The sequence below is a fragment of the Chiloscyllium plagiosum genome, chromosome 47 (assembly GCF_004010195.1).
Source record: "Chiloscyllium plagiosum isolate BGI_BamShark_2017 chromosome 47, ASM401019v2, whole genome shotgun sequence".
Classification (NCBI taxonomy): domain Eukaryota; kingdom Metazoa; phylum Chordata; class Chondrichthyes; order Orectolobiformes; family Hemiscylliidae; genus Chiloscyllium; species Chiloscyllium plagiosum.
This window is the reverse complement of record NC_057756.1, coordinates 10,298,599-10,311,495: the sequence shown is the minus strand read 5'-3', so window position 1 is coordinate 10,311,495 and position 12,897 is coordinate 10,298,599. Positions and strand designations below refer to the sequence as shown.

Below are 12,897 nucleotides of genomic sequence, written 5' to 3'. Positions count from 1 at the left end.
ATGCTACTTTCTCCCCCCCCCCACCCTCCTCTCACTTATCTCTCCATCCTGCAGGCTCTCTGCCTGTATTCCTGATGAAGGGCTTTTGCCCGAAACGTCGATTTTCCTGCTCCTCGGATGCTGCCTGAACTGCTGTGCTCTTCCAGCCCCACTAATCCAGAATCTGGTTTCCAGCATCTGCAGTCATTATTTTTACCTGTTCGAAACAGGGTTTCAAGGGCTATGGGCCAAGTGTTGGCAAATGGGCCTAGATTAATTTAGGATTTCTTGGTCAGCATGGAGGAGGTGGATCAAAGGGTCTGTTTCTGTCCTGTACGTCTCTATGACTTTATCTGGTTGGCAAATACATGTGAAGGTGCCTGGAGGTAAATACATTCTTCACTGATGAATTAGAATACCAAGAACTGAGCAGGAATGTGATTATTCACTTGATTAGCACCACCCAAGCCCTAAACCAATTGTCAGTCTCACCAACCTGGAACGGTAAAAGTCCCCAGTTAAAGATATTCTGAGGCACGACCTGTCTGGTTATTCTCACCCCGACAGTCTTTATCTCATGATCAAAGCAAGGCAGATGGCTGCATGCCAGCCCAGGCACTGAGAGAGGAACACCCATTCCAGCAGATAGCAAGGGAACCTCCCCCCGGCTTCAGGACGCAGCTTGTGGATCTATGTGTATTTAGACACTGACAGTGTTCACACAACACTGAGGAGGGTAGGATTGTGCCTCCATGAGGTCTGTGCGAGGAACACTGAGAACTGGATTAAGATGAAGTTGTTTGCTGGCATTTTCATCAGCTGTGCTCTGGTTACAGGAGGTGAGAGGTTTAGTCGTAAAATGGGTCAATTGTTAACCTGAGCTCAGCGTCTGATCTTATGCCTGTTTTCCTGGTTGTTTCTCTCGGTTGTGATTTAACACTGCTTCCTACTCTGTAAGCTCTGGGCATTGAACCCTCCCCTGCTGGCATTGCTCTGAACCACAAACAGGGCACACGAGTTAGTCGCACTGCCATTCCTCTATCGGCTGTATGTCCCTGAAATGGCAGGCACTCTGCTTGTCCTTTCCGGGATATGGCTCCTGGTGGTAAATCAACTCAAGTTGACTCCCACCACCCCACCCCCCACTCCTTGAGAAGTTGGGGATGAGCTGCCTTTTTGAACCACTTCAGTCCATGTGCTATGGGTAGGCCCACAATGATCCTCAGGGAGGGGATTCCAGGATTCTGACCCAGGAACGGCGATATATTTTCAAGTTGGCGCTGAAAGTGGCTCGGAGGGGAACTTGCAGGGGCTGGTGTTTCGTTCGATCTGCTGCTCTGGTTATAGAGGTCTTGCAACCTGGAGGCTGGCCCTTCGTCCCATCATATCTATGCCAGTCATCAATCTACTCCAATCCGATTCTCCAGCACGTAGCCTTGCCTGCTCTGCTGTCTCATCTTCTTAAATGTCTCAAGGAGTCCTGCCTCTATCACCTTTACAGGCAGTGAGTTCCAAATCCACAAATAATCTTGCGAAAGATTATTTTCCCCAAATCTCCTTTAAATCGTGAGTTCCTCGCCCTGGAACGATGCCCTCTGGTTGCCCATCGAGGTGGTGGAGGTTATGGCTGCTGTTGAAGGATTGAAGGGGGATTTGCGCAGTGCAACTTGTGGATGATATACACTGCTGCTATTCTGCCTCAGTGATCGAGGGAATGCATATGTGTAAGATGTAAGATGCCAATCAAATGGGCCATTTTTTTTTACCCTGAAGGCCTTCCCTTGTTTTGAGTGTCGTTGCAGCCACAGCCGCAGCCGTCCAGGCAAGTGGGGAATATTCCATGACACTGTGGCCTAATGCTTGTTGAGTAAGGTTCTGAAAGTGTTAATGATAGCGAGTCCTGTAAGATCCGTCTGCTTTGAGATTGTATCAAACATAAAAGTGAAATTGCCACTCTCTTCCCACAGCATAGGTAAAACCCAAAGGAACTGCCGATGTTGTAAATCAGAAACAAAGACAGAAGCTGCTGGTAAAGCTCAGCATTTCTGAGGAAGGGTCACTGGACCCAAAACATTAACTCTGACTTCTCTTCACAGACGCTGCCAGAATTACTCAGCTTTCCCAGTAATTTCTGCTTACACATCACAGGTCTGACCTTTTATTACAGAGAGGTGGAGTGAAACTGGTGGCAATGTAACAGACAAGACAAGACAGGTCATTCATGGTAATTTTAGCCAGTGCAGAAATTGATCCCAAACACCTGGGAGATGCCCTACGCCAGAAAGTAGGAGTCCAGCCAACTGAGCTAACCAATCCCTTAAGCTATGATGCAAGTACGTGGGTAGGAAAACAAAAAATAGCACCCAGTGTTGAAGGAGATGATCTGATGAGCTGGGAGTCCCCGAAACCCTCAGAAACAACGCCGATCATAGCAACGTAACACGCAACTGATTATGATCGGTTATGGGGTGACATTGTGACTCAGCAGTTAGCACTGCTGCTTCACAGCACCAGGGACCCAGGTTCCATTCCACCCTCAGGCGACAGTCTGTGGAGTTTGCACATTCTCCCTGTGTCTGCGTGGGTTTCCTCCACAATCCAAAGACGTGCAAGTTAGGGTGGATTGGCCATGCTAAATTGTCCCATAGTGCCCAGGGATGTGCAGGTTAGGGTGGATTGTCCATGGGAAATTGTCCCATAGTGCCCAGGGATGTGCAGATTAGGGTGGATTGGCCATGCTCAATTGCCCATAGTGTCCAGCTATATGCAGGTTAGGGTGGATTGGCCATGGGAAATTGTCCATAGTGTCCAGGGATGTGCAGGTTAGGGTGGATTGGCCATGCTAAATTGTTCCATAGTGCCCAGGGATGTGCAGGTTAGGGTGGGTTGGCTATGCCAAATTGTCCCATAGTGCCCAGGGATGTGCAGGTTAGGGTGGATTGACCATGCTAAATTGTCCATACTGTTTAGGGATGTGTAGATTTGGTGCATAATGTAGGGGAATGGGTCTGGGTGGGTTACTCTGCGGAGGGTCAGTGTGGACTTGTTGGGCTGAAGGGCCTGTTTCCACACTGTAGGGATTGGTTGATAATTCCTTGATCATGTGAGCAACTATATCTTGTTTAAGACCAGTGCCTCTTCCTGTTGGACTGAGTGCCTTTACCATACCAGACAAAACAGGAGAACCCAATCATAAGGGAGGGTGCTACCAGCAAGTCTATCTTATGGTGACCAAAGAGCGCATGCAGCAGAAATGGCTGGGAGAGCTCAGCAGGTCTGGCAGCATCTGTGGAGACAAAGCAGAGTTAACGTTTCTGGTCCGGATGAACCTTCCTCAAAGCTGGAAGATGGTGAGCAGTGATCACGAGAAAGTCAACCATGTCAGCAGTTACAGGCTCCTCTCTGTCTGAGACTTGATGGTTCCTCCTGGGAACTGAGTGATAAACAAGGCTGATATCTACTGGGATCAGCTATACTGTCGAAAATGCAGAGGTGGAACTGCGATGACTAGATTAGGTTAGGATATGTGGGTGGCATGGTTGCGTTGGACCAAAGGGTCTGTTTCCATGCTGTACATCTCAATGACCCTATAAACTGAGATGGTCAGTTGAGTTCCTGACTGCTCTTAAAGATGGATGTGAAAGATTATTATTCCAATATTTCACAGAAAAGCAGATGAGTCCCATCCCGTGTCCTGACACAATAATTATCCAGAGTACAGGAGTTGGGAGGTCATGTTGCGGCTGTACAGGACATAGGTTAGGCCACTGTTGGAATATTGCATGCAATTCTGGTCTCCTTCCTATCGTGAAACTTGAAAGGGCTCAGAAAAGATTTACAAGGATGTTGCCAGGGTTGGAGGATTGGAGCTATAGGGAGAGGTTGAACAGGCTGGGGCTGTTTTCCGTGGAGCGTTGGAGGCTGAGGGGTGACTTTATAGAGGTTTATAAAATCATAAGGGGCATGGATAGGATAAAGAGACAAAGTCTTCTCCCTGGGGTGGGGGTGTCCAGAACTAGAGGGGCGTAGGTTTAGGGTGAGAGGGGAAAGATATAAAAGAGACCTAAGGGGCAACGTTTTCACACAGAGGGTGGTACGTGTATGGAATGAGCTGCCAGAGGAAGTGGTGGAGGCTGGTACAATTGTAACATTTAAAAGGCATCTGGATGGGTATATGAATAGGAAGGGATTGGAGGGATATGGGCTGGGTGCTGGCAAGTAGGATTAGATTGGGTTGGGATATCTGGTCGGCATGGACGGGTTGGGCCGAAGGGTCTGTTTTCATGCTGTACATCTCTATGACTCTTTTTCTAAATAGTAACAATTCCTCAGGCACTTATGTCAACATACTTTCTTTCAGGATCTTTCTATAGTTCATTGGGACTGCCACAATTCTCAATGTGGTATCAGTGACTGAACCACAGACCTTGAGAAAGCTCCAGGATATCCCTTACATTTCTGAGTCCAACACTCGAGCTCTGGTCAATGTGACTGCACCACTGTCTGACGATTTCCCCTTCTGCTTCATTCCAGCCTCGTCTCTCAGATGCTTCTCCTGTGAGAATCCAACTGGGACCTGTACGGAGCAGCAGGTCTGCGATGCGGCTGGGACCCAGAGCTGCAGAGCCATCTTGGGCAAACTGAATTCCAGTGAGAAAACTTCTCAACTCATTGTCAGATTGTCCAGGTGCAGGAGTGGGCAGACAGACAGAGAAGTTACAGAGAGAGAGAGACAGGAGGATGGAAAACAAGGTCCAGCAAAATGGACAAATTGGAGCTATGCAGAGACGTTGGAGGAGGCTACAGAGATAGGGAGGGGTTTAGGGGCTGAAGGAGGCTACAGAGATAGGGAGGGGTTTAGGGGCTGGAGGAGGCTACAGAGATAGGGAGGGGTGGAGCTATGCAGAGACGTTGGAGGAGGCTACAGAGATAGGGAGGGGTGGAGCTATGCAGAGACGTTGGAGGAGGCTACAGAGATAGGGAGGGGTGGAGCTATGCAGAGACGTTGGAGGAGGCTACAGAGATAGGGAGGGGTGGAGCTATGCAGAGACGTTGGAGGAGGCTACAGAGATAGGGAGGGGTGGAGCTATGCAGAGACGTTGGAGGAGGCTACAGAGATAGGGAGGGGTGGAGCTATGCAGAGACGTTGGAGGAGGCTACAGAGATAGGGAGGGGTGGAGCTATGCAGAGACGTTGGAGGAGGCTACAGAGATAGGGAGGGGTGGAGCTATGCAGAGACGTTGGAGGAGGCTACAGAGATAGGGAGGGGTGGAGCTATGCAGAGACGTTGGAGGAGGCTACAGAGATAGGGAGGGGTGGAGCTATGCAGAGACGTTGGAGGAGGCTACAGAGATAGGGAGGGGTGGAGCTATGCAGAGACGTTGGAGGAGGCTACAGAGATAGGGAGGGGTGGAGCTATGCAGAGACGTTGGAGGAGGCTACAGAGATAGGGAGGGGTGGAGCTATGCAGAGACGTTGGAGGAGGCTACAGAGATAGGGAGGGGTGGAGCTATGCAGAGACGTTGGAGGAGGCTACAGAGATAGGGAGGGGTGGAGCTATGCAGAGACGTTGGAGGAGGCTACAGAGATAGGGAGGGGTGGAGCTATGCAGAGACGTTGGAGGAGGCTACAGAGATAGGGAGGGGTGGAGCTATGCAGAGACGTTGGAGGAGGCTACAGAGATAGGGAGGGGTGGAGCTATGCAGAGACGTTGGAGGAGGCTACAGAGATAGGGAGGGGTGGAGCTATGCAGAGACGTTGGAGGAGGCTACAGAGATAGGGAGGGGTGGAGCTATGCAGAGACGTTGGAGGAGGCTACAGAGATAGGGAGGGGTGGAGCTATGCAGAGACGTTGGAGGAGGCTACAGAGATAGGGAGGGGTGGAGCTATGCAGAGACGTTGGAGGAGGCTACAGAGATAGGGAGGGGTGGAGCTATGCAGAGACGTTGGAGGAGGCTACAGAGATAGGGAGGGGTGGAGCTATGCAGAGACGTTGGAGGAGGCTACAGAGATAGGGAGGGGTGGAGCTATGCAGAGACGTTGGAGGAGGCTACAGAGATAGGGAGGGGTGGAGCTATGCAGAGACGTTGGAGGAGGCTACAGAGATAGGGAGGGGTGGAGCTATGCAGAGACGTTGGAGGAGGCTACAGAGATAGGGAGGGGTGGAGCTATGCAGAGACGTTGGAGGAGGCTACAGAGATAGGGAGGGGTGGAGCTATGCAGAGACGTTGGAGGAGGCTACAGAGATAGGGAGGGGTGGAGCTATGCAGAGACGTTGGAGGAGGCTACAGAGATAGGGAGGGGTGGAGCTATGCAGAGACGTTGGAGGAGGCTACAGAGATAGGGAGGGGTGGAGCTATGCAGAGACGTTGGAGGAGGCTACAGAGATAGGGAGGGGTGGAGCTATGCAGAGACGTTGGAGGAGGCTACAGAGATAGGGAGGGGTGGAGCTATGCAGAGACGTTGGAGGAGGCTACAGAGATAGGGAGGGGTGGAGCTATGCAGAGACGTTGGAGGAGGCTACAGAGATAGGGAGGGGTGGAGCTATGCAGAGACGTTGGAGGAGGCTACAGAGATAGGGAGGGGTGGAGCTATGCAGAGACGTTGGAGGAGGCTACAGAGATAGGGAGGGGTGGAGCTATGCAGAGACGTTGGAGGAGGCTACAGAGATAGGGAGGGGTGGAGCTATGCAGAGACGTTGGAGGAGGCTACAGAGATAGGGAGGGGTGGAGCTATGCAGAGACGTTGGAGGAGGCTACAGAGATAGGGAGGGGTGGAGCTATGCAGAGACGTTGGAGGAGGCTACAGAGATAGGGAGGGGTGGAGCTATGCAGAGACGTTGGAGGAGGCTACAGAGATAGGGAGGGGTGGAGCTATGCAGAGACGTTGGAGGAGGCTACAGAGATAGGGAGGGGTGGAGCTATGCAGAGACGTTGGAGGAGGCTACAGAGATAGGGAGGGGTGGAGCTATGCAGAGACGTTGGAGGAGGCTACAGAGATAGGGAGGGGTGGAGCTATGCAGAGACGTTGGAGGAGGCTACAGAGATAGGGAGGGGTGGAGCTATGCAGAGACGTTGGAGGAGGCTACAGAGATAGGGAGGGGTGGAGCTATGCAGAGACGTTGGAGGAGGCTACAGAGATAGGGAGGGGTGGAGCTATGCAGAGACGTTGGAGGAGGCTACAGAGATAGGGAGGGGTGGAGCTATGCAGAGACGTTGGAGGAGGCTACATTACAGAGATAGGGAGGGGGTGTAGGGGGTGGAGGGGGTTACAGAGATAGGGAGGGGGTGTAGGGGCTGAGGGTTTTCCAGACGCCTGTGACAGTTTGTACATAACTTCAGAATCAATCGTCAGAACTGCTTTGTTTTTTTGTGGATTGAAAAGGCCGCAGGTTAGTTGAGCTCAGGTCGTCGGAGATTCCTGTGTAAATGTACAAACAGGTGAACCTGTTGGCCATTCAGCCCATCAAACCTGTTCTGCCATTCAGTGATGTCATGGCTGCTCTTCCGCCAATGTTGTCTGTGGAAAAGAATGGGAAATGTCTGAGTGAATATTCTCCTCATCTTCAATCAGAGAATCCCTACAGTATGGAATATAATGGCAGACTCCCTCTTTTCAAATTGTGTTCCCTGCTTCCTGTCTCTCTCTCTCTCTCTCTCTCTCATAAGAATCCATCCTTTCATATCCCCTACCCACCTCATATGGCCTGACAACACCTTCTCTCATTCTTTGAAATGTAAGTGGATGCAGGTCAAAGCTGTCCATCCTTTGCAACGGCCAGCAACCATGACTCCCCACTGCCTAATCTTTGCTTCAAAAATGTTTCAATACTCTGTTAAATAAGTACACCCAACCTGTACTCCCCTCAATGCTGGCTACACGTGGAAAGTGAGATTGTTGCAGATTTAGTGTGGCTTTGACAGTTCAGACTTATACACACGTACAGCACGGAAATAGACCCTTCTGTCCAACCCGTCCGTGCCAACCATACACCAGTTTCCTTTGCCAGCACTTAGCCCATATCCCTTCTGATTCATATACCCATTAAGTTGCCTTTTAAATGTTGTCATTGTATCAGCCTCCACCACTTCCTCTGGCAGCTCATTCCACACACGTACCACCCTCTGTGTGAAAACGTTACCCCTTAGGTCCCTTTTAAATCTTTCCCCTCTCACCCTAAACCTGTGCTGTCTATTTTAGGACTCTCCTGTCCTGGAGATTGATAGACTGAAGGGCCTCCTGTCGTCTGTGATTCTATGAACTGGAACAAAGATTTAGTGTGGTGCGGTGGCTCAGTGCTTAGCACTGCTGTCCCATGGCACCAAGAACCTGAGTCCAATTCCACCCTTGGGTGACTGCCTGTGCGGAGTTTGCACATTCTCCCTGCGTCTGCGTGTGTTTCCTCCCACAATCCAAAGGTGTGCAGGGTAGGTGAATTGGCCATGTTAAATTGCCCACAGTGCTCAGTGTAGGTTAGGTGCATTAGTCAAGAGTAAATGTAGGGGAATGGGTGTGGGTGGGTTACTCTTCGGAGGGTTAGTGTGGACCTGTTGGGCAGAATGATCTGCTTCCACTCCGTCGGGATTCTATTTACTTCTCAATATCCCTTGCAATAAATGGCCACCTTTCAGTTGCCTTCCTTCTCACTTGCTGTCTCTGTCTGTATGTTAACCCTTTGTGATTCACACACCTGGACACCCCTGTAGCTCAGCATTTTGCAATCTCACTCCATTTAAATAACGGACTGAATTTTCTATTCTTCCTGCCAAAGCTTTCCTGCATCGTGCTCTACCCGCTAATGAGTTTTTCCACTCAACCAACCTACCTCTATCCCCCTTCAGGATCCTTATACCTTCTTCATAAATTAGTATTCTACTTTCCTTTCTGTCATCAGCAGATTCAGTAATATGTGGCCAGAAAGTGGGATCAGAATCGCTCATCAGACCAAGAGACATAGGAGCAGAAATTAGGCCATTCGGTCTGCTCTGCCATTCAATTAAGGCTGATAGGTTTTACAATCCCATTTTTCCACTTCCCCCCCTGTAACCTTTGATCCCCTCGGCAATCAAGAGCTTATCTATCCCTGTTTTAAATAGACCCAGTGACCCGGCCTCCACAGCCTTCTGTGGGAGTGAATCCCACAGATTCCCCACCCTCTGGCTGAAGAAGTCTCTCCTTATCTCTGTTCTAAAGGGTTTACTTGTTGCTTGTTTTTGGCTGGCATGGGCTTGATGGGCTGAAGGGTCTTTTTCTGGGCTGTTGACCTCTGTGACTGATGTGGGTGGGGTTCTGGAGAGGGGGTATAAAACTTTGCATGGGCTATCTGTAATGAGATGGATAGGGGAGTGGTAACTGGCTGCATGGTTTTCAGTGTCTGTGTCCGCCAATAAGTTCAACTCAGTTCTGGGTTCTCTGTTCACAGTTTTCAGCTCCGACGAGTCAATCACTTACGAGTGTGGGACCTGTACTGGAAACCTATCCTTGGACAGTGGCACATTCTCAGCTTCCACGACTGAAAGTTGCTGTCAGTCCGATCTCTGCAACAACCAAACCATCATAGGTAGGACATGAAACATACCCACGAGTGGGTAGAACATCATGTGCAAGAGTAAGAAACCAGCTGAGTCCATGTCAGATGCCTGTAATGGGAGATGCTGTTAGAGGTTTATGCAGCATAAGAGACCTTGGAGTGCAGGTTCATAGCTCCTTGAAAGTTGAGTCGAGGGTAGATAGGATAGTGAAGAAGGCATTTGGTATGCTTTCCTTTATTGGTCAGAGTATTGAGTATAGGAGTTGGGAGGTCATGTTGTGGCTGTGGACATGGGTTAGGCCACTTTTGGAATATTGCATGTAATTCTGGTCTCCTTCCTATCGGAAAGATGTTGTGAAACTTGAAAGGGTTCAGAAAAGACTTACAAGGATGTTGCCAGGGTTGGAGGATTGGAGCTACAGGGGATTGGAGCTGAACAGACTGGGGCTGTATTTCCTGGAGCGTCGGAGGCTGAGGGGTGACCATATAGAGGTTTATAAAATCATGAGGGGCATGGATAGGATAAATAGACAAGGTCTTTTCCTTGGGGTGGGGGAGTCCAGAACTCGAGGGCAGAGACATAAGGTGAGAGAGGAAAGATATAAAAGGGACCTGAGGGGCAACGTTTTCACCCAGAGGGTGGTGTGTGTATGGAATGAGCTGCCAGAGGAAGTGGTGGAGGCTGGTACAATTACGGCATTTAAAAGGCATCTGGATGGGGACATAAATAAGAAGGGTTTAGAGGGATAAGGGCTGGGTGTGGCAAATGATATCTGATCGGCATGGACGAGTTGGTCGGAAGGGTCTGTTTCCGTGCTGTACATCTCTATGACTCTAAAAGGCCTCACCAACATCCAGTACAACCCCAATATGGTGTCCCTACACAACAAAGGACTGAGCAGTGAAGGATGTGTGATATCCCTGAAGACAGGGGATTCAGGAAACAGGAATCATAGTTTATGATGCTCATCACTCTGCCATGGTGAAAAGAGGCCATTTGGCCCATTCTACCAGCACGTATTCTGTTAAAATCGCAATTAAATCGTCCTCTGAGCCTTTTTTCTCTACGGGGAGAACAGTGCCAACTTGCTGAGGTTTTGCATCCCTGTAGCCATTGTTGTAAATTGATTCTGTACTCTTTGTGTGTGTGTGTAACGGATGTCCTTCTCATTTCTGTTGTTCAGAAGAGACTAACACCACCTTGAATAGTCTTGAGTGTTACACATGCCCATTGTTTGGTACTTGTGAGCATCCAATAGAAACGGTGAAATGTGCTGGTACACAGACATGGTGCCTCCACTCCTACCTCATATGTAAGTCTCACAGTTTACTCCATCAATTACTTCCCAATTGAAACACTGAGAAAGAACTGATGAATCACTAATATTACACTGATGTTCCTTTATTCCAGTCAATTCACTTGCTTTCACTATCAAAGGCTGTGCTTCTGAGACTATGTGCCAACACCCAGACCTGTTAAAGGATTATGGAGTCCAAACACAGCAAGAGTTTTACTGCTGTCGAGAGAGTGGTTGTAATCGGGGGATTTCAGAGAACAGCTCAGCACAGACAACAACACCCTCCAATATGCTGACAGCTAATTTCTATTCCTCAACGGTGCGGAATTCACCTGAGAATATGACAAACTCTGTGACGGCAGTTGACTACAACTCGACTGAGCAGACGCTCGCTGAGACACCCATTAAGTCCTTGTCAAGTAAGGCCAAGAAACATTGAAAATAGGAACAGGAGCAGAGCATTCTCTCCTGTTCCACCATTCAGTACAATTATGGCTGATCATCCACCTCAGTCCCCTGTTTCTCCCTCACACCCTTCAATCCCTTTAGCCCAGTTATTAGTTGCCCTGTTATTAATTACCCAGTTGTTAATTTTTCTGTTATTAATTGCCCTGTTATTAATTACCCTGTTATTAATTGTCCTGTTGTTAATTGCCCTGTTATTAATTACCCTGTTGTTAATTTCCCTGTTATTAGTTGCCCTGTTATTAATTACCCTGTTGTTAATTCCCCTGTTATTAGTTGCCCTGTTATTAATTATCCTGTTGTTAATTCCCCTGTTGTTAATTCCCCTGTTATTAATTGCCCTGTTATTAATTACCCTGATGTTAATTGCCCTTTATTAATTGCCCTGTAGTTAATTCCCTTGTTAATTGCCCTGTTATTAATTTCCCTGTTATTAATTTCCCTGTTATTAATTGCCCTGTTGTTAATTGCCCTGTTGTTAATTGCCCTGTTATTAATTGCCCTGTTGTTAGTTGCCCTGTAATTAATTGCCCTGTTAATTGCCCTGTTAATTGCCCTGTTTATAATTGCCCTGTTGTTAGTTGCCCTGTTATTAATTGCCCTGTTATTAATTGCTCTATTAATTGCCCTGTTAATTGCCCTGTTATTAATTACCCTGTAATTAATTGCCTTGTTAATTGCCCTGTTATTAATTGCCCTGTTATTAATTGCTCTATTAATTGCCCTGTTGTTAATTGCCCTGTTATTAATTACCCTGTTGTAAATTGCCCTGTTAATTGCCCTTTATTAATTGCCCTGTAGTTAATTGCCTTGTTAATTACCCTGTTATTAATTACCCTGTTAGTTGCCCTGTTATTAATTGCCCTATTATTTGCCCTGTTGTTAATTGCCCTGTTGTTAATTGCCCTGTTGTTAATTGCCCTGTTATTAATTACCCTGTTAGTTGCCCTGTTATTAATTGCCCTGTTATTATTTGCCCTGTTGTTAATTGCCCTGCTGTTAATTACCCTGTTGTTAATTGCCCTGTTATTAATTACCCTGTACTTAATTGCCCTGTTGTTAATTGCCCTGATATTAATTACCGTGTTATTAATTACCCTGTTATTAATTGCCCTGTTGTTAATTGCCTGTTGTTAATTACCCTGTTATGAATTGCTCTTATTAATTGCCCTGTTATTAATTGCCCTGTTGTTAATTGCCCTGTTATTAATTACCGTGTACTTAATTACCCTGTTGTTAATTGCCCTGATATTAATTACAGTGTTATTAATTACCCTGTTATTAATTGCCCTGTTGTTAATTACCCAGTTATGAATTGCCCTGTTATTAATTACCCTGTTGTTAACTGCCCTGTTGTTAACTGCCCCCTGTTGTTAATTGCCCTGTAGTTAATTGCCTTGTTGTTAATTGCCCTGTTATTAATTACCGTGTACTTAATTGCCCTGTTGTTAATTGCCCTGATATTAATTGCCCTGTTATTATTTGCCTTGTTGTTAATTGCCCTGTTAACTACCCTGTTATTAATTGTCCTGTTGTTAATTGCGCTGTTATTAATTGCCCTGTTATTAATTTGCCCTTTATTAATTGCCCTGTTAGTTGCCCTGTTATTAGTTGCCCTGTAGTTAA

General features: G+C 47.8%; 1 protein-coding gene across 1 annotated transcript; it reads left to right on the top strand.

The window, feature by feature from the left end:
• Positions 1 to 690: 690 nt before the first annotated feature.
• Positions 691 to 12,522, top strand: LOC122544267 (urokinase plasminogen activator surface receptor-like). The gene is made up of 5 exons (XM_043683343.1): positions 691 to 818; positions 4,513 to 4,629; positions 9,401 to 9,538; positions 10,693 to 10,821; positions 10,920 to 12,522. Exons 1-5 carry the CDS (start codon positions 770 to 772, stop codon positions 11,243 to 11,245), a joined length of 759 nt encoding a protein of 252 aa, XP_043539278.1. The 5' UTR covers positions 691 to 769; the 3' UTR covers positions 11,246 to 12,522.
• The last annotated feature ends 375 nt before the right edge of the window (positions 12,523 to 12,897 follow it).

Bases quoted from the DNA above. Each gene is read 5' to 3' on its own strand.
- LOC122544267 (XM_043683343.1), top strand. From the start codon at position 770: ATGAAGTTGTTTGCTGGCATTTTCATCAGCTGTGCTCTGGTTACAGGA. The intron at 819-4,512 runs GTGAGAGGTTTA...GCTTCATTCCAG, and splicing joins CTGTGCTCTGGTTACAGGAG to CCTCGTCTCTCAGATGCTTC. The intron at 9,539-10,692 runs GTAGGACATGAA...TCTGTTGTTCAG, and splicing joins CAACAACCAAACCATCATAG to AAGAGACTAACACCACCTTG.